Consider the following 22,045-nt stretch of genomic DNA (forward strand, 5'->3'; position numbering starts at 1 on the left):
AAAACCCAATGGAAGCGGCTAGCAGCGTGCAATAAAACAGGGCGCTGCTTTCTAAATGTCTGTCGTGCGCCATAAATGAATATATTCTTTGTAGCCTGGCAACTCAGTATCTTCTTTCAACTATTGTACTAGTATTTCATAATTTCATAACTTTATAATTGTGCTTACGCTTTATGTTGATATTAGTGATAAATCCTTAGATAAAGTAAATCGATGTGATATTTAATAGAAAAATAGCAAACTAACGCACCATTCATTCGAAAGCTGGGGAACCTACTAAAAAGAACTACTAAAATTCCTGAGGAACTAAAGGATCAAATGGGGATTAAATAGATGCCTGCTATTCCGTCGTGAAAACGGCCATTATGCATCAAAATGTTTGTTATGAAGTTGCCGACTGGTCAGTGCAAAATTTTTGGCATACTAATCCTTAACTAAGATGTACTATAGCTTTTTTATGAAGGCTCTCCTACAGTGATTCTGGAATATAACTGCAAAGTTTAGGTAAGGAAACAACAGGCAGTCCCATATAGTTCCACTCTGATTTTTTGTGAGATGAAGTAGGATTTAAATTTACACCAGGGCAACATAAAAGCTAACTGCGCATATTTGCGCAAAATTTGCATGAGCCGCTCTTCCTACCCAACCACCGCCCGTCCCGCCCCAGTTTCGGCTCGGCCGCCGCGCCCGGCTTACGCTGACCTGTGTGGCCTGCACGCATCCATGCGTAGTTGACTGGTCATTAAAAACAGATGCGCTTAACCCTATTAGTGGCAGTGGGGTTGTTTTCATCCACCCCTCAGGTTTTTCGGGAATATCTCCGAAACCGCTGAAGCTACGATGCTGAAATTTTCTGACTTTTCCTAAAACTAAATTGGGCACATTCCCTGAAAATTTCAAGGTCATAGGGTAGTGTGGGGTAATTTGAACATATTTTTACGTCTTCTCCGTTGTACCAAATTCCAGCTCAACCCTGGATGAAGAAAAACTGTTTCAGTAGCGCATGTGTCACTTGCTTTCACAATGCAGGCCTCATTTTTGGACGAGCCGAGCATACCTTGAATAGCATAGCATCACTTCTCCACCAAGTCACGGTGTGTTCAAATTGCCCCACCGTGGGGTAATTTGAACATACTGCCTTTACCTGCCATAAAAACGATAGTCTCGCCAGCACCGATGTTGTTTGACCCATAAACGAATAGGCAGAGCAATTCTAAACATACCTTCATTTGAAAAATCAACACAACAACAAAAATAAGAGTTGCAGAGTATCAATATCTGCACGCTGCACACCGGTCAGTTGCCAGAATTCGCCTCTCTTCATTTAACAGAATGTCTATCATCTCCGTTCGATAAAAACTCTACCAAACCTTACTTCATCTGTTATAGTGGTGCCAATCGGAACCTGGACATTCGGTGTTCCGATTCTTTATAATGTCAAATTTGGAATTGATTGCACAAAGGTATAGTAATCTGGACAACATTGGACGATGGCCTGCCACACTTAAGCATTTTTATCAAGTAATCGTGCGTAGCATTGATTGGCGAATGGAAAGCTTGTTAAGCTCTCAATATAATGGACACTTTTCGGCTGGTAAAATTACATGATAAGCAATATAAATGACGGTTTCGAGTGTTGATAGCTGCATAATTTTCGGACATATTTGGACAAATAGTTGACTTTAACATTTTTGGACGGAAAATCAACGAAAATGCCGGACATTAGACGGATATTAGACGTAAATTTTCTAAAACTGGCATCACTTATCTGCTACTGCTTTCGGTCGAAAATATTGGCAAAAAAAAAAACTGGGAGCGTTGTTTTTTCGGAGCTATCCCTGTCTTCATTGAAATTCTCACACTATGTTCAAATTACCCCACGCTAAAAGTTATTTTGCCATTTAAAAAAACAGGGTTCAAAAGCAAATTTCTTGGATTGAAGGCACTGATTAGGTCATTCCACAACAAAAGCCGTTGCGTATTAGGCGCTAGCAATGCAAGATTTTGCGCTGCAATGAAGTTGCAATGACGTGTTGTTAGGCGTTTATCCTTCGAAATTGATTTTTTACACTGTTCATCAACACCTTCATTCCCTGAAACTTTAAACCCCGTTCATATGATAGCCCTTTTAGTTACGACAATTTCTCTCATTGGTCTTATTGTCATGCCACTTATGGATTTTCCGTCATTTTGTGTTATTCACACTATGTTCAAATTGCCCCACATGTTCAAATTACCCCACCCTACCACCCTGGTAAAGGTAGGGACCTTTACCAGGGGCGGCTCCAGAGCACTGGGAATTGGGGGGTCCTATTCGTGAAGCGAGTCATTTGGGCGAAGATCACGATGCTGATGTATTATAACTGTATGCACCAGTTTTACGAACAGTGAATGAAAGGTATCATGTGATAACATATACAAAGTTATTGTGCATCCTCTTTTGACACGTTTTTGCTATAATAGGCGGATCCAGGCGTCCAAAAAGGGGGTTATGTTTTACCTCCCAACATAGGTGCCCTGACACCGCCTATGCATGACCAATACAATTGTAGTCGTTCTCTCATAAGAAAATTGTAACATAACAAGACCATTACCACCCTTTTTAGAAACAGTACCAACAAAAACCTTATTTACTACATATACTTTTTGTGTACCCCCAATCTCAATGATCTGTATCCGCCTATGATTTTTGAAAATGCATATTTTTAGGATCCATGTGAATTCCTGGTTCATTCTCTATCGATCGGCAAAAGTTGCGTTAAGATTGGTTCAGAAACCTGGCCGTGATAAACAGTCTAAAATGTATCTGCAATTTGCCCGTTTTTACCCCCCTCTACCCCCCTATTGACATTTTTTTAATTTTTATTTTTTAGGAATGTAGATCACGTTGAGCGAAATCGAATGCCATTTGAATTTTGAAAATCGGCCCGTTGGATCTCGAGATATCAAGGGGGGTCGTAAACAGCCCCCCTGCCACTAATAGGGGTAGCCAGGAGCCTGCCACTAACAGGGTTAAAGGGACCCTCCCACCTTAACATTAAATTTGAGTTGAGATAGCCAAAATAGGGGTCCCTGGCTCACAATTACCGGTTTCGGCACTCACAACATCGAGAAATGCCTTAAATCGGAAATATTGAATTTCAAAATTGCAGCATTTTGATTCAGAGGGGCTAATGCATTGGAATACCCCTCTGAATGTGTGACGTCAGTGCAGATATCTAACGATTTTTAAATGTTTGACTAAAACATTTTGTAGCACGCGGTGGTATATGCTCCTTTGCGCGCAACAAGTGCCGCACTTTCAGCTGCCAAACTATTGCTTCCAAGTAAAGTCGCTAGGAACAGCGTAGATCCCAAAAAGTAAACAAAAGTAAAAGTTAATTATGGTGATGAAATTGACCAGTAACATGGCAGTAAGATGTATTTTTAAATAACAAAATGAGGCCGAAATATAGAACGAGCTTTCGTCTTACGACATCATCGGGTTCTGGCTTAGCCGAGGCAATCACATTTGAAAAATTGGAACAGAACCAAATATTCACACGTGCACATTGGCCCAGATGGCTTTTGGAGGTCATGTAGCGATACGTATTGCGCAAGAGACGTACACTTAAAAAGACCAATGCAAATATCGGATACAAATCGATACAATTAAACAAGAGCAGACCGCAGCACGCTCGCCGTCACATTCAACTGCATCACACACTGTACCAATATTTAACCATACTTGATTAATTATGCGTTGCTTTTTGTAGTCACGCTGGAGGTGGGTAGTCTTGTTCAGGATGAATGACGGCAAAAGGTGGGAGGGTCCCTTTAAGTTTATGAATTTTGTGAAAAGCGCGTTTTATGTATGCATTTATGTATGTATTGACATCAAAAGCCTTCCACATATTGCGTGGCGATTATGGCTTGCATTTAGAGAGCCTTGCTATTGACAACCATCACTCGGCTGAAGAAAGTGGAAATTGAAACCTTCGTGAATATAAGACGCTGCAAATATAGGACACCTGTCACTGACGTCGGGTTACCTTGGGCCGTCTTTTTACATTAGATCACAATTCCGGTATTTAACCCTGGCCGGACCGATTGGTTTTCTATATTGACCGGGGAGGGTTGGTACAACTCCCTCGCCGTTTCGCCTCTAATTGAGCTAGAGCCTCGCGAAAAAAAAACAAGCTTGTGTGCCGTTATAAGACGCAAAAATTAGGTACTACCGGATTTTAAGGTCTTAGGTCAGCCAGTGACCTCTTAGGTCAGATAAGTGCCACAAGTCACGGGCTCGGTTTTAGTTTAATTACTTTGCCAAAAATGGTCGCACTACCGCGATTTTGGCATCATCGTGTTTTCTAGCTCAGGCGCGTTGAATGCTATACTTGGTGTTCGGGTGAAGTCAACTTAAGGTGTTAACCTCGGGTCAAGGTCAGGTCGGAGCCCCTCAGGTCACGAAAATGGTTGAAGGTCATATTGCATATCATTCGATTCGGCAGGTCTTCCTGAGTCCAATGGTGGCTTTCCCGTCTCTCTAGCTCTATCTGATCAGGAGTTATTGACGAAAAACTTATATGGCCTTAGTGACGTCATAAATGACGTCACGCAAAGTCAACAATGCTAAAGTCAAGCACTGGACCTTGCAAGGAGTGCATGAAACCATTACCGGTGCCCGAATAGCAGCTCCCAATTTCCCTTGTTGACTTAAAGTGGTGGTAGATCCTGTATTATACTAAATTATGACGTCATAACTTAACAGATTCACGTCATATATTTAGTGCTTGACATCCAAATGATAGCTTACATATGACAGAGAAGGTATGCAAAGTTGACTACCCCTACCACTATGGTTATTTATTACACTATGGTTAGGTATATTATAAGTTGTGACTGCCGTGAGAATGTTTTTTTTTTTTTTTAGGATGTCATTATACTTTTCATTATGGGTGGATTTCCCCGCAACATTACAATTTTGGACACACTGCCTGTGCCCCTGTCCCAGCTGACCTCTGCTCGCCCTCCGGCCCTGTCTCAGCTGACCTGTGCCCCTGTCTCAGCTGACCTCTGCCCCTGTCTCTGCTGACCTGTGCCCCTGTCCCAGCTGACCTGTGCCCCTGTCTCAGCTGACCTCTGCCCCTGACCCCTCTGGCCCCTGTCTCAGGCGGCGCTGATGACCGTGTTCGTCCTGTCGTTCCGCATCATGGGCGTGTGCCTGTGCGTGCTCATCGGCTGGATGTTCGCCTGCATCGGCCTCTACGGAATGACCGAGGAGGAGCGCAACCAGCCGCTCAGAGGCTGGCGCAGGTCAGGCTCCGGCGGCATTACACCTTTTCTCGGCGCCGCGCCACCCCTCTCTAGTTGAGTCGGTGTGATGGTGTCCATCATACATCTGTCTTCCTATAGCCCTTGGTTCTAAGCCATCCTTACCATTGCTTAAAGGTGGGCAACTAATGCTCAAACATAATGTTCATCTTAGGTTTACAGGAATGTTGTCAAGGTCACGATGTCTTATTTCTGAATCCTGAGTGGTGTCTCGCTCGAAGAAAATGTTTTGTTGCGACAGATCTCCCCGGCTGCCCATGGTGTCATTGGTTGTACTCTGTGGGTCTGTCCGTGTGTCTGTCTCTCTGTCTGTCTGTCTGTCTGTCTGTATCGGCGCCCTCCCCTCTGCCGGTGACTGACAGGCGGCTGCGCGTGGTGCTGTTGCTCTGCACCCGCACCGTGTTTTTCTCGGCCGGCTTCCCGTGGGTGACGGTGCGCGGCCGGCGCGCCTCGGCGCGCGACGCGCCCATCATCGCCGTGGCGCCGCACTCGAGCTACTTTGACGTGCTGCCCGTGATCGTCATGGCGGCGCCCAGTGTGGTGGCCAAGATCGAGACGTCGCGCGCCGCCATGTTTGGCAGTAAGCGGCTCTGCCGGCGGCCTGCTCGCGCCCCTCCTCTCTGTCTCTCGCCAGGCTCTGCTCTCTCCCGGTTCCTAGCCATATTCAGTTTCGCTCTCCTCTTTTTGAGTTCCTCTGTTTGCTTCTTTCCACATAATGATCCAATCCCTACGTTGCTTTTTATGATCCTTCATTATGAACGTTTAATTCTCTCCGTTGTACCTTTTCACATATCCAATCTAAATCCTATTTTTTCCTTTTTCATTTTGTTTTCATCGGTTTCATCCCACTTATTCTGTTTCTCTTTTGGTTCCATCGTGTCCCTCAGAGAACCTGAATTGATTCATCCTGTAGGCCTTGTTGTTTCTTCTCGCATTTCCAGTTTCCCTGACTCATTTAGCAGCGAATCTTTCGCTATCTGTCATTCCTTCCTTGCTTTGCAGTCGGTGTAGTCTTGTGGGGATGGCGCTTGCTATAAATGTAACTTTCTGTGTGTATTCCGTCCTCGGTGTCGTATTACTGTTCAGCTTTGCGTTGTTGCGTTGCGTTGAGTTGCGTTGTTTTATTTCCACCGCTCTATTCTGTCCAATTTTTATCCGCCGGTCAGGTTACTCCGCGGCTCTGTTCCGGTACGACCGAGTTTGTTCCGTCGGCCCATGTCCTCCTCCCCCCCCCCCGACCTCCCTCCTCACCCCGCCGGGAGAGCGGCACACGAGGCGGGCGACGGGTCGGGCGCACCGCGGGCGGCGACGGGTCGCAACGGGACGCAGTAGCGGGCGGACACTCACCGAGTCCAGACTCAGCGGCCGCCCCCGCCCCCGCCCCCGCCCATGTCCGGACGGGTGACATTCATAAGTACCAGAGGGGTGTTCACGGGCACCGCACACTGCTGCGTGCGGTGTGTGCGGTACGTCCAGCAGGCGTGGGGGTAGGGGATGGGTAGGCGGCTCTGACGTCACGGCTGCGTGCGGTGGACGGTCCGCTGTGGCCAGTCCCGACCGGCCACAGCGGTCGCTGTGTGCGGTGACGCAAGGCTGACGTAGGGACGCAGTGGGCGGAGCTTGGAGGCTGTGTGCGGTCCAACCGCACACAGGGTCCGTGAACAGCCCTCAGAATACAATTGTACCCAGGTTACACCGGGACCAAGGTTACACAGGGGCCCAAGTTACGTTCGGCCCCAGGATTTGAAGCGACCATGAAGACGCAAGTACCATACTGTGATTGGTCGTTGGCAGACGGGAATGACGTAATGCATCCCTGTGGCGGCCGTGACGTTGACCAATAGGAGGGGCGGATACAAATTTGGACCACCTTGGTACACTACTTGGCAGTGTGCTCGTGATTGATTTTCTCGAGATCGAATTGAGGTAGCGCCGTCCATCGCCCGCCGCGGCGGCGCCCAGGCCCGATGGTCATCCGGTGTGGCGGGAGGTAGCGTCCCTCGGCCCCCGCGCGGCGGGAAGTAGCGTGCTGCGGCGTCCGAAGGAGAAGTGAAAATGACCCCTTGCACGAATTAGTGTTCGCAGCGGCTACGGGGCAGGAGGGGGAGGAGGCAGGGGCGTCGCCACGGATTTTTGAGTGGGGTGGGGTCGGGTTTCCGGTCTTCGTCTTGATGGGTAGAGGTGTTATTAGCCACACTCCCGGTTTTTTCATGTGTTGAGAAAAATCTCGGCGCGCAGCGCCACGAAAGCAGCGGTGTATCTTATTGTACATACTACATACATCACTTTTGCATCGTGCATAAAAATCAAGCACAGGCCACCTGAGGTCAGGTCACAATGTCATGTTCAGTTCAGTTTTAATGCCTCTAAAAGCTGCAATCTTGTATAACTATTCTATTTTCATTCCTATAAATTTGCCTGTCCCGTAGCTCAGTTGGTAGAGCATTGGACTCCCGGTAGTGAGAGCCCGGGTTCGAGACGCCCCGGCGCTCGATATTTGAGACTCCTGACGGGGATGGTCTGCGGTTGGTGGGAGCAGCCGCAGCCAGTTGGTCAGTTGAGTGGGGCAGGCCGTGTCCGGCTTTGAAGGGCACGTTAAACTTTGGCATCTAAATTCTCCCGATACCCGGAATTGCGCGATCGGACGGTAGGGATCGGGGTCTATGCAACAAGCTCTGCTTAGCGTGGGCTCCGGCTCTGTCAATCCGTCCATTCAAACATTCGAGCTAAATTTATAAAAAAAGATTATCTCCTATAAGTCTGAAATTTGTTGTAATGAATGGGATTATAAGTGCCAACAGTTAATGAATCTGGGATTTTACATCTGAAAAGTGAAGTCAGGTCAAATATGTGACCTCACCAATCAATCATGATAAGATATGGGAAAATGCACGAGATGCCCTCTGCTTTGAACGAATATGCTAAAAACGCTATAAGATACTTTTGTAGCCATGGCACCTCTGCTCATTTTAGAGACAAGGTGCAGTTAATGACCAGTGGTGACTCGAATGGTCAGTCATTACTATTATAGTTAGGTGACTGGGTCATCAAAGGTCTCTTACACATTTTCGACAACAACTTTTGATGGAGACGCTGTAGAGCAATGACAGCACGAGTGTGTTCAGTGTGTGTTCAGTGTTCAGTGCTGGAGTGTCAAGTGTGTTCAGCTCAGCAACACAGATCGATCGCACATTTTTGCAGCGGGTTCTTTTCCGGTCAGGACATGACCATTGATTAACCTTTACCTGATGTCAAGTTTTCTAGTTAAGTTCTTAAGTTCAAATTGTAAGCCATGCGACGTGCTTCGACGAAACAAACACGATGGTGATAGCATGAATATCATACACATTCACTGAATCATATAGGTTGTTACAGAACAAATGTTTCGGCAAAATCCGTCCGTTTAACTGTTTGGCCTATGTGGTACACAAGCCATAGACCCGAAGTCATACCTATCTGAGGCGAAGTTGGCGAAAGAGCTTTAAAAAAGCTATCGAGTACGCTTTCTGTGTCACTATAGCTCTTATTCGTGTTTTACGGGTCGCTAAGGTAAAATGTTTACCAACGCAACGCTGAAGGTATACTTTCGGCCCCTCATCGAGGTAGAGCTTCGCGGAAAAGCGAGGATGCTGCCCGTGATGAGAGAAAGCCGATGATGCCCAATTTCAAGGTCTTGGCCGGGTCATCTTAGGTCAACTCCCAAAAGTAGAAAAAAGCTGGCCTGCTAGAACTTTGTGAGCCGTAGCTGTTATCGGGGTTCCGGGTACGAGTTCGATGTTAGTTTTGGACAAAGATGATGACTCCATGCATTTGGGGTAGATCGGGTCGGGTCAGGTCAGGTCGACCAGCAGGCTTCCTGCCGGCCATCTACATAGAGTGGGTGACAACCACCAACGATAGCTTCGTAACATGTTACTACATAACCGCCATTTATCAAAACTACTTCTTTAAGTTCAAACGGGCGCTAAACTCGAAATCAGTTCCAAAAACTTCACTTGTAAGTGGAAGCAAATAAAACTCAAAAAAGTGAACCAAGGTATCATCTATATTCGAATCATGGCCAATAAATTTTTAGAGTAGGTGTAAAATTGATTAACTCGAGGTCACAGGAAGTTTCGTTGCAATAGGCTCCTTTTTGCGCGTCTTATTGCGAAAGCCCGAGAGGGGTCCACAATCTGACCCCATTTCCCGGCTACCTCAGGCAGGTCCGAGGGTAGTCAGGGCTGCTGAGGCTAGTTAGGTACCTCGTAGTTACTGATATGTCATCCGACGAATCGACTGCAACCATTATTTTGACAATCAGACGAACGCTTGGGTCAGTTTTGGCGCGCTCATTCGTTTGAGGGATAAAAAGGGACTAGAATAGTGGCTATAGTGGCATCAACCCCCCTCGCCCGGCGAGGGGGGTTGATGCACCCCCCCCCCAAGGTTTTTCGCAAATAACGTAAAAACGGCGGCGGGTAGCGCCGCCAAATTTGGCATACCTTCTGGGGCAACCTTTTCGCACCTATCCTGAAAATTTGAAGTCCCAGTCTTTTCAGGTCAGGTCACCAGGTCACAAAAGCCGGTACAAGGTCAGGGAAAAATTGGACTAGCTTAGCGGCAACTGAATTCCAGAGTTCACTTAAATGGGTAACAAAGTATATCATTCGATGCGCACGGACGTCCTGAGTTCACTGGTGCTTTTATTTTTGCACTATCTTTACTAGGTAAAAAGTTACCAGTAAAACGCCTTTTGGGCGAAGAACGAGCGAGCGAGATAGTGAGCCCTGCACGTGCGGAAGGGCGAGAGGGTGCTTCCAACGGGCTTGCGCAAAGCACCCTTCTAACTGGTCGCTAGCGGTGTGCCAAATTTGAACGCAATCGGCCCAGCCGTTCCTGAGATCTGGAAGCGGCATTCTGCACGTGCGCACGTGCAAACGGGGTCCAAAATGACTTTTGCACGGCACCCTACTAACTGGTCCCCAACCGTGTACCAAATTTGAGCGCAATCGGCCCAGCCGTTCTCGAGATCTGGAAACGCCCCCTGCACGTGCGCACGTGCAGTAGCACCCTAACCGCAACACATGGGAATGCTTTGCCTGGTGGGTGCCTACCTGTATGCCAAGTTTCAGCGAAATCGCCCCAGTAATTACCGAGTTACTGAAATGGGAACAAATTTGGCACCTCTTATTGTTGTATTTTGCACGTGCACTGGGGGTGTCCCACATGCATCGAGAGCATCCTATTTTGGGTAGAAGGGATGCTGCTACCCTACTAAAATTACGGCAAGTCAATCGCCCAAGCGGCTGCTGAGATATGAGCCTCTCAAAATCACTACTTTTGCAAAACAGCTTGAACACCCTTGACTTTTCACGTGGCACGTGCCACGACGGTCACTGAGATGTATCAAAAGTAGTCAATTACGGGGTAGAAGGGATAGGGCTACCCAACAAAAAAGACCGCAGGCCAATCGGTCCAGCGGTTGCTGAGATATAAGCCTCTCAAAAGCGTTACAGGCCGGGCCGGGCCGGGCCGGGCCGGGCCGGGCCGCTCATACTGAGATTTTTCCGTTATATTGAAAAGACTCACTTCGCTCGCTGCGCTCGCTCGCTCGTTATAACCGAAAAACTTTTGACATGTTTAAGCAAAATTTTTGCACTCATACCCCCCAAAGGCCAAAACCCCCCTAAATATTGACCTAGAGTCACCAAACTTTTACAGGGGCGAGATCTCCTATGGACCCACCTACCCTGTACATTTAGTGTTTCTAGTGCCATAGAAGCCAATCGCGAGGGGGGGTCGTACCAACGCCCCCCCTCGCCGTCCGTGTTATGGAAAAGGCCCTCGCCTGGCGAGGGTTAAAATATTGTTATGCTGATGTTCCACGCCCACCGCTTATTGACCTATAAAGCAATAGGGCTACGGAGCTGTTGAAGCGATTCTGAATCTGACGTTGTATTTATTGAGGTTGCTTACGCCAACTTCACTGACATGATAGCTTAAAAAAGAAAACTCAGCATCGCCAAAAGTGGGGGGTCGACACCCCGGTTCTCGCGAGTGGGGGGGGGGTCACGACCCCCGCGACCCCCCCCCCGTCGGCGACGCCCCTGGAAGAGGAGGGGTCAAAAGAACCAACCAGCGATTCGTCCCCTGATTGAGCTACAGGGAAAGCGGGCGTGGCGTGTGGAAGCCGATGGTATCCATTTTCATTGTCCTTGGAAGGACTTAAACAGCCTTGACTTTTCACTGGCACGCATCACGACGGTCATTTTAGATGCATCAAGAGAAGTGTAAGGTGTGGTACTTGTAACATATTTTTACGCTTACTCTGTCACACAAAATTCCAGTTCAACCCTGGAGAAAGAAAAACTGTTTCAGTAGCGCAAATATTACTTCCTTTCACCATGCAAGCCTTATTTTTGGACAAGCTTTGTTCTATATTATGACTTCATCCATCATTGGGTGTGTGCCTATGGATGATTGATTGAATGAACTAAACTAAACTGAGCTGAGCATACCTGGAAAAGTATAACCTCAATTCTCCACCAAGTCACGGTGTGTTACCCCCGACCGTGCGGTACATATACGGTACGACAGTCTACAATCTACATATCTTTGCACGCAATAAAACGATAACCTCGCTATCACTGATGTTGTTTGGTGCCTAAACAAATTGCCACAACAGCTCTAAACATACCTATATTAAAAAAATCAAAACAACAAAAATAACCATTGCCGAGTATCAATACATATCTGCTCGTTGCACACCGGTCAGTTGATAGCCAAATTCTAGCATAAATTACAAGGGATAGTTTCGTTCTTGTCGATGAGACCAAGCCCAGTTACAGTATGTGCGATTTTGTCAAAAACGGTCGGAGGTTGTAACTATTATGACGTCGCAGCTCGGTGGCCTGATATGACCCGATTTTTTTTTTTTTTACCAAAAGTTGCGCGAAGAATGCCCCAGAGGCCATTTAAAATTTAAGCACGATCCGACTAATAGTTCGGTTTGCATCGCAAAAAAAAGCTCGGGCGCCCTGCCAGGGCGAGGGCTAATTATAATCTTCGCCATAGCTCATCAAAAATTATGACAAAATGCAAAAACGATATCAATGTTAATGAACAAGTCAGTTTGGAGGCTGCATGCAAAATTTTAATAAAATCCGTTCATACATTTTCCAGTCATGGACTGAAAACAAACAGGTAAATCTTTCTGCCTCACCCTGTACATAGGTCATTAGTCTGACCTGGAAGCCGAAGGTCAGGTCAATGACCAAATATCGGGAAAATCGAGATCTTGTAGAACTTCTAAAAGTGATGCTTTATGTTTCTGGAGTCCTGATTTCGAACTTAAGAATTATTACGATCAAAGATGATGTGTTCATCCATTTGAGTAGATCAAACGAGGTCAGGTCAGGTCAACCGGCGTCCCGACGGCTATCCATTAGGTGTAAACTATAAACCATCGCTGTCAGTTTTGTAACATAACTGACAGCGATGTTCCGGAATGTTTATGCACTAGTTCCGGAATGTTTATATCTGTGCGTAATTTGTAATCAGCTCATAAAAACTACGCTGAGACGTTTTGAAACGCCAAACGAGGTCATCTAAGGAAAATAACTTTGACCTGAGTCCCAGGGCTGCGGAGTCGGAGTCGGAGTCGGTCGGAGTCGGAAGTTTTGCCCTGAGTCGGAGTTGGAGTCGCTAAAATCTTACCGACTCCGACTCCGAAGTTAACACTGCATTGCTCAAAGTCATGCCCGACACCTAGTTGCTTCATGATATTTTGCTTGTTGACCTTTCAAAATCTGATATTGTTGAAGCTAAGGACATACCCCCGTTTTGGACCAGCGTTTTCATTGAAAAAAAAAACTGAAGAAGGCTGCTGCGTCAAAACCTGTTTTTATTTATGCATGCTATTTAAAAAGTAGACACTTATTTGCAACATTGGCCTAAGAACGCGCAAAAGTTCGCTTCAGGCAAGATAAAAAGATATCCGACAATAAATTTTATTTCATTATATGGACTTGCTGGGCAATGTCCGGAGTCGGAGTTGGAGGCGATTTTTGAAGCCGGATAATTTTTGCCGTAGTCGGAGTCTGAGCCTGAGTCGGAGTCACCTTAAAATCCATCGTCTCCGCAGCTTCATGTGACCTTGACACCCACCCTATCAACAAGTAAACACAGGTAGTTAGTTTATCCCAAAGAAGTGTGTAGATGACAAGATAATACCCATATTTAGAACGGTTATCTGGAACACATTTTATGACATTCGGTGCGATCTGGTTAAAATAGGTTTATAGCTGATTTTTAGTAGCTTTCATCTTGGGCTGCACCAGTTGCTCAATTCATGGATGACTGAGTGTCGCCACAGGAGGTCCCCCGGTGGGCCGGGACAGCGCAAGGGACGGGCCCCGCCACTGAGCCGACCATCGGATGTGCCCATTGTAAGAGCGTACCGGGCAGCGGAGCAAATCTCGGACCCACCTCAAGGGTATCCTCATCAATCAGCTTCCCATCCCTGCTGTCTCATGACAGGGGGAGTATGTGAACGGTATAGTGGCAGCGGTGACCGTTAGGCGAGCCGGGCCTGCGCTGTGAATAGGAGGGGTGCGCGCCACCTCCCAGACGGTCTGGCGCTCCTGCACCCCGCCCTCCCGGCTGCGGCCGGGCTCCCGGTGCTGGACCGCAAAGTGCTGGCCGTACCTACATGTGTCACTGTTGACATACTCAAGTCGCTTTACATGACCTTGCTTATAGCGTGTACCTATAGTTTGTGCCCACAAATCCTGAAACCTGATGAACTTTTTTAACACTAAATAAGTAAAAAATAGACCATCCAACCCATGCATTTGCATTAGTTTACAACCCCCTCACATTGCCCCACCAGACAGTAATAAGCATGTAAAGAATGAAACCGTAGTTTTGGACCCGCTACACCTTTTTTTAAGGCAGTCATTCGTAAACGATTTCAGCCTCTCATGGATGCTTTACTGTTCGTCGGAGTTCAAATTTAACGACTTATTTCCGTTTATCTAAGAATCGTACTCCCGTTATGGCTATAAGGGAGCCATCACTTATTTGTATGCGCTTCTGCTCCTCTGTTCGTGCAAGGTAAAGTTAAAACGTTGAAATCAAATATTTTTTTTGAATAATCGAGCCAAATGGACAATGGATGCCCTCGAATGACCTGAACATTGACCTTATCTTAGCAATTTATTACGAACGCATATATTTTATTGCGAACCACATCGGTTCCTACAGGGTGTCCCAGAATTACCCGAACATTTATTTTCTGGCTAAAAGTACGACTGCGCTCGCTTCTTGATATACAAGCATCATACTTTTATAAGATATCCCTTAGCTATCGAGCTTGGGGACTGTGTGCTTTTGGTGGCCGGCAACGACTCGAATCAATTAGGGGAAGCCGGGGGAAGCCCGGCATAGTAAGCTCTTTTTCATTTTTATTACATACCATACGTGCTGTATAAAATGTTGATATCCTGTTAGCTAGCTAAGTTCATTGGCCGTGTTTTCCCAAAAATTCGGTTTCGTGGAATAAGTATAAGGTTTTCTTTGGAGCGCTCTTGCGAGGAACATTATGAATATTAGAGAGAGAAAATATATGAAAAATTGACCTCTCCTCGACATTTGAAATTATTTGAATAGCCAAATATTACTGTACCTATTGATATTTCGACCAACAGGTCTTCTTCAGAATAAGACAGTGTACACAAGTGTACGAGAATACAATAATTGATGCAGCAGACTTATTCCCGCGGTTTTCAAATTCAAAAATTAGCGCGGTTTATCTCGCGCTCATAAAACAGTGGTACAACCTTTTTAACAACTTCATGTACCACTGGTTGTACCACTGTTTTATGAGCGCGAGATAAACCGCGCTAATTTTTGAATTTGAAAACCGCGGGAATAAGTCTGCTGCATCAATTATTGTATTCTCGTACACTTGTGTATCACTTATTCTGAAGAAGACCTGTTGGTCGAAATATCAATACAGTAATATTTGGCTATTCAAATAATTTTAAATGTCGAGGAGAGGTCAATTTTTCATATATTTTATCTCTCTAATAAGTATAAGGTTGAGAAAATCGAGTTTTAAAAAAGTGTTGTTTTTTCTGGGGTAAGCCCGGCATAGCCGGCCACCTACCCAGCGCTTTACAACGAGTTGATGAAACCATTATGTGTCTTCAAAATATTAACGGAAAGTGAAATACTAAGGTACCTACTGATAAGCTCTGGACATCTTAGAGTTTATGTCACTACTGGTATTTTAGCTAGCGTCTACCACATATACGTCGATGAAAATCGTGATGCAAAATTGACAAAAAATGTGTATTTCAAAATTCCTTAAAATTTATTTTTCTTTTTGCCTTAATGCATCATATTGCATATCATTCGACTCGGCTGATGAAGAAGAACACAACGACACCATTTTTGAAGCTCTAACTTCATTGTCTGTCGCGTTATCTGCAAAAACGTAGTTTGACCCTAGTTGACCTTAAGTGACATGACTGGCTTTGTCTATGATAACATGTTTATTTTCGAAATTTATCTTTGATCTAGGTGTAAACCAAACCTGCTCAGTACCTATTATCTCATGGAAAACAGTGGTTTAGTGGCATTGCTCTCGGTTGGGGGTAAGCTTGGCCACTCGCCCGGGGTTACCTCAATGTGCTAATTTTTATTTTAGAACTGCGATGTTCGAAAAAAAATGTCATACTTAAGCCAGCCTGCCTCGTCACCCCTCACTACAAACACTTAAACGGTCCTTACATAACATTCGTATAAATATTAGTACTGTATGGTATAACATTAACAGTGCAACATATCTCACTTTTTAGCTAAAAACCCTTAAAATATCATTTCTGCTCTATAACTTTAACAATATGCAATTTTTGTTAGCCTTAACTTTTTTACTGGCGTTACCTTAGCTGCCACGCTGAAAGGACAAACAGTTGAGCATTTTATTGTGAATAATTTAGCCAGAAACGGGGTGGCCGGGCTTCCCCCGTGCCCGGGCTTCCCCCGGCTTCCCCTATTATCCAGAGTCAAGTAAGAGTAGTCCTTTTCCGTTTTCAGCTTAAGCCACTAACAGGCAACCATGGTGAATCAACTCCCGTTCTCAACTTTGTAAACGGACTTTCGGCATGGTTTTTGCTGGAGAGCTTCAGCAGCTCATCTGCAAGCAGTTGGGATTGAGCAAAGCGCAATTATATCAGCTAACGAAGCGAGAGAGAGCAAGAGATACCTAAACCTGATTGACAAGCTTGGGCTCGGCCAAAAAGGGCCATGCACCAGTTGTCAAACAGGTGGTTGCTTGTCATAGACAACAAACGTCACCGATCTAGCTAAAAACTAGTTAAGCAATAGATCAGGATTATCTACAAAACATCAGCCTACCTTGCACCACTATCTTCGACAAAATTTTGGAAGTTGGGGTCCTTCGCCAGAAAAATATGCGAAAACTACGGGAAAAGCAGCGCAAATCACTACAATTCATCCCAAAAACATATCATATACAACAAAACAGTATATTGAAGCACACTTTGTGGTCTAAGGAAGGTATTTTGTCATTCGAACCGCCCGAAAAAGGCGTGTGTGAACGTCAGATGACTACAACGCCCCAACAGCAGAGACGGCCAGGCACCCGTCGAAAATCATATTGTGAGACATTTTGAGCCACCGTGCACTCATTGGGCTTGATATGATGGCCCAAAGACAACCGTTAGCACAGAGTACTACTGCGGTAATACTCTACCAGTACAAAAACTGGATGCCGTGAACCAAGTGGCCATGAACGGGTTTGTTTTGGAAACCAAATCTGTTGGAAGCCAAAGGTCGCGCCATGTTCAGACATGGAGCTTCTGCACTCCAAATGTAAAAAACGCAGCAAAAGTGGTGTAGGCAGAAATTTTTGTTTTGGGGGATAATACCTTATGGCCTGGGAACACTTTGATGTCAAGTTTATCTTTATATGATCGTAATATCCTCCGGCAAGAGGTCAAAGAAAACAGGCCTACACCCAGTTCCGGGAGACCCGTAAAACAACTGAGACCAGCAATGGCTGGCATTTTCCATCATTGTCGGCTGATCTTGTAACAAGCGTATCTATTGCTTGAGCCGCTGTATCGCAGCGCTCAACGCGAGCAACGTGTGCCGGTGTGCTGGAGCTGCCGGCTTACCGGCTGTCTATGTCGCGCCGGGCCTTGTCGTACCGAGCGGCCTCGTCCTGGAATCGCCTGCCGCCTGCCACCACCGGCTCTCGAACTAGAGCAGAGTTTTTACGACTTTTAAACTCGACATGTGACTAGCGTTTTGGTATTTTAGTACAATGTGTATGCGCGTGTGTGCTTGTGTTTTATATGTTTTTACTATTGTCATTGACTAGAAGCTGACACTAATCCATCATTGGACTGCTTCGCTAATACAATATACATACATATACATATTGCATGTGCTATTTGACAGCCACCCTAGTTGACTATATAGGACGGTAAAAAGAAAAAAGCGCAATCATGTTTGCCTTATTTTATACGCTAATTAACAATGTTCGGGTAATTCTGGGACACCCTGTATATATGGCCTTGATCGGTTCTAATGGGCCCCGCTGGCTTATGAGCGTCAGGTGCCGAGCTCTGATGGCCAATGCCAGCTTCTGGACCCACGTTGACCTCTGGTAGCCCACACTAGTCTTTCCTGTCCCCAGAGACAGACCACCAAGCTGAACTTACGATCACTCAGAATGGGAGCCTGCTTCATTACGATTAGGAGCTACTCTTGCCGCACACCGGTGACCGTTCAGCTAGAAGTTCGACGTCAAGTAGTGAGGCCGACGATGGGTAGAAGCAATAGATTGACGCCCCGAGGACAGAAACAACAGGAGAATACGTGAAAGATAATATGCGGGACACGGAGTTAGGTCGCCTGAAAACCCGAAATGTAACGTATTGCTGAGCAGTGAGCCAAGAAAAAAAAAAACAATGCTATCAGGTAAACAAGATACCTAAACACGTGAAAACAGTGAGAGGTACTAATCGGGTATATCAATATGCTCATTGCATCCATGTTTCGTTTACGCATTTGTTTTTATGCGCATCGACGCCTTGGAGTAAAAATTCGTTTGCCCTTTCGCTTTTGCCGCCCCCCCCCAGTAGTGACATTTTTACCCTGACTGGGGGGGGGGGGGCAGGCCGGTGACTGCGGGGTTTGCCCCCCCCCCCCAGTTAACATGTTAGACGAGGCCCTGCTACGATGTAGGGGTTGACGGTAGGTAGCCGTACCAAGGTCAAACCAATTAAGGTATTGACATGAATAGAATCAGTCTCTATTAATTTATGTTTAAATCAAAGCGTCAACGTGTAGTCATCATCATTGCCTCAATGCTTTAATGTATCACCGACCGACCGATCTCCCTGATGCCATTTTCCCCTCCAAAACTGAGTCAATACTGGCGGTTCGAGTTAAGCTGGAAAGTAGAGACTTCTCTTAGATCATAATAATAATATAAGAATAACCAGTAACCTCATAATATAAATCAGAAATAGGAGCCAAAAAGTTATATCTAAAGTTATCGAATATTTCGTTCCTGAAGCTTCGTCAGCGATAATTACAGAAAAAGATATGAGCTTTTTAAGAAGCTTCTCTTAGATCCCTAGATCTTCTGGTGAACCAGTCTTCGTAAAAAAACTAGTTTTGGGGTACCTCGTGCAACTTTAGTTAGCACCTGGGCGCCTATAACCCCACAATACCGTGGCCCTGGCCTTTTGAACAGGAACCAAGAGGGGCGAAAAGGAGGCACTGTCTTTCGCGCTTATGAGACCGTTTTGGGATTTAGGCGAGTGTTTCATCTCGATCATGAATTAGCCCACATGACCTTACTGGTGTCCTCAGCGCTCCGTTTTTTTAGACTAAAGCATAGAGTAGGTAAGTCATAAGCATGTATTCCGTTTTTTATATCATATGTATTCCGTTTTTTTTTTCGAAAAGTCAAAAAGTTTTTGAAAAAGATAAAAATACAAATTTTGAATTTAAATATAAATATTTTTCAAAATTTTCAACATTTTGAAAATTCGAGATGGCAGTTTGATAGCGCAGTTCATTCGGAGTCCTCTCATGCAAAGAAATTGGATCTAGCTAAAAAACTGAGCTCTTGGGACCGATTCCCGTGGTTCAGTGTTTTGCGTCGAAATCGGCTGAACATGACGTCACTCTGACGTCATTTTCGGCCGACCTATGATGGATACGAAGTTCAAATTTTGACACAAGATGTCAAATTGATGCAGCCGAAGGTACTGAAAGTGTGGCGGCGATACATCAAGCGGTTTAGAAGTTATTGCAGTAGAAAAACGGCAGGGGGCTATGAATATTGAATAGCCCTCCACCCCAGTGGGGCGCGGGTTAGTTTGCGAGTTACGCTGAACGTGTTGTAAAACAAGAGTACGCCTAAAAGTAAAATTTAGGTGAGAACGATCTTATGGGACACCCTGTACATGCCAACTTTCATCGCAATCGGCCCGATATTGCAATTGTTACAAAACTGACACCTCTTCGTTTTGCAAGTAGCACGTGCATAAGGGGTCACCCACATTCATCAGGAATAATCCAATACTTGATAGAAGGAATGAAGCTTCTTTACTAATTACCGCATGTAAATCGGTCAAGTGGTTGCTGAGATATAAGCCTCGCAAAAGCGTGACCACCGATCTTTCCAAGTTTAAAAATCAAGCGTTGGCATCGTGAGAAGCGTTAGGGTGGCCGCTTTGCCCCACTCTCCCCTACAACAAATCTTTTTAACGTCGAGCCGATAGGCGAGACGTTTAAAAGATTTTTCTACCTACGAGCGGTTTAATAATTTTATCCCGTGCCGCCGACATATTTCATGTAATGTCTACTAGACGTTTAACAGTTTGTTAATCGTCACAGTAGACGTTTAACAACTGTTACACGTCTAGAACCTGTTAACAAATCATTTACTCAACATCTGATAATTTTCTCTCTTAGCACGTGAAGCAATTGAAAATACTGACTACGACGCGGGATAAATGACAGATATAAGATATACCGCTACAAACAAGCATTGTAAAATTCACAAAACGCACCGGCATGGTTTCTAATAAGGCTGAAACAGACTCTTTCCGCAGTCAGGAAATCGCATGCGAGAGCCTATTCAAATTGATTAAATCACGCTCGCATCAATCGTACGCACCTCCCGCATGCGTTTGATGCGGGAAGGATTGTAATGTATTTGAATAGGCTCTCGCAAGTCGCATGCGATTTCCTGACTGCGGAAAATCTGTTTCAGCCTTGACCATTTTATTTGCTTGCCACAATCCAGAAATGGCTATATTGTGATGCATTGTTGCTGATTAGGGTAAATAGATGACGAAGACATTGAAAACAGTATTTTTTTTGCAATGGGTGAATTTATTGAGCTAGGTAGCTTAGCTTGCAAATGCTGAAGTATTGTTTTTTAACGGTTCTCCATCCAATCATATACTCCCAAAGCACGTTACTGACGTTAATACGTTTCTGCTTACCTAAATAATAGAGTAGTACCGCCGAAACTGGAATATTAAATGCATTATCTATACAAACGGAACTCATACTCATAACCAGTTGACAACCAAAGTTGGGACGTTTTACCATACCTGTAATTTCACGATCACGAATATCGTGTTAGTTTTGATCAGAGATGATGTCTTTAAGCATTTAGACCAGGTCGGGTCAGGTCAGGTCAGGTCAACCGGTAGGGGTTGTGACGGGTATTCGTAATACGTGTCAACCGCCTCTGACAGCTTCGTAACATGTTACGAAGGCACCAAAACTACTTCGTAAATGTTAAAATGATTGCTAAATTCGAATTCAGCTCCAAAAACTAGGCTAGAAACATGTAAAACTCGAAAAGGTGAACCGAGATCACCCGAGGTCACCAAAGGTCAATGACCTGACCTGACCTTCAGGTGACCTTGACACCCACCCTAATGTATGGGAGCAACATCAAATCACATGTTTGAACGTTTGAAACCACGAAAAGCTTGCAAACGCGCGGCTAATGCGAGCCGACATACGCCGAATCGCGATTCCGGCCAAACATGGTCTCGGAAAAGAGGTCACAGGTCAAAGGTCATTTGGGTCAGGGTCATGAAATTTTCAGGGTAGGTGTAAAATTGATCAATGCGAGGGTACTGAAAGTTTCGTTGCGATCGGCCGCTTTTTACGCGAGTTATTCGCGAAAAACCTCATCAACCCCCCCCCCCCCCCCCCTGTGCCGGCGAAAGATCCGCAATCATAAAATATGGCTCACAGCAGGGCTGAAGCATGAAATACGCAAGCATGACCAGTTATTCAGGCTTGCTCAGCGCCACGACTCAGAAAGACATTCAGTTCAGTTCGCCGCCGATGATGACAGCATGGTCGGGTGGTTCGTTCCGCGACAGGGTCCGGCTGCTTTGTGCGGCTCGGCGGGGCGGGAGGGGGGAGGCAGGCGACGCGTCTGACAGGCGACACTTGAGCGTCCCGGGAATCAGCTGTCACCGTGCGGCGCGGCGGGCCGTCCCTCCGACCCTTCCCATTGTTGGGGCGTTCCATGACAGATCGACCAAGCCATAACACCCTACCTCTCAGATTTTGATGAAATTGCGTCTAGGGGGTTATCTGTACCGTAGATTCTTAATCTCCTATTTTCAGCGTTATACTACAAACAGTTTACGAGTTATAGCCAGTGGCATTT

The 22,045-nt window shown here is 45.7% G+C and overlaps 1 protein-coding gene across 1 annotated transcript in view; it reads left to right on the forward strand.

The window, feature by feature from the left end:
* Positions 1–3,407: 3,407 nt before the first annotated feature.
* Positions 3,408–22,045, forward strand: part of LOC122385097 (lysophosphatidylcholine acyltransferase-like) — a 28,795-nt gene continuing 10,157 nt past the window's right edge. The window contains exons 1-3 of the mRNA XM_043373103.1: positions 3,408–3,413; positions 5,153–5,295; positions 5,676–5,893. Coding sequence (XP_043229038.1) covers positions 3,408–3,413; positions 5,153–5,295; positions 5,676–5,893 — 367 coding nt within the window. The remainder of the gene's footprint in view (positions 3,414–5,152; positions 5,296–5,675; positions 5,894–22,045) is intronic.

The sequence above is a fragment of the Amphibalanus amphitrite genome, unplaced genomic scaffold, assembly GCF_019059575.1.
Source record: "Amphibalanus amphitrite isolate SeventyFive unplaced genomic scaffold, NRLGWU_Aamphi_draft 000208F_arrow, whole genome shotgun sequence".
Classification (NCBI taxonomy): Eukaryota; Metazoa; Arthropoda; class Thecostraca; order Balanomorpha; family Balanidae; genus Amphibalanus; species Amphibalanus amphitrite.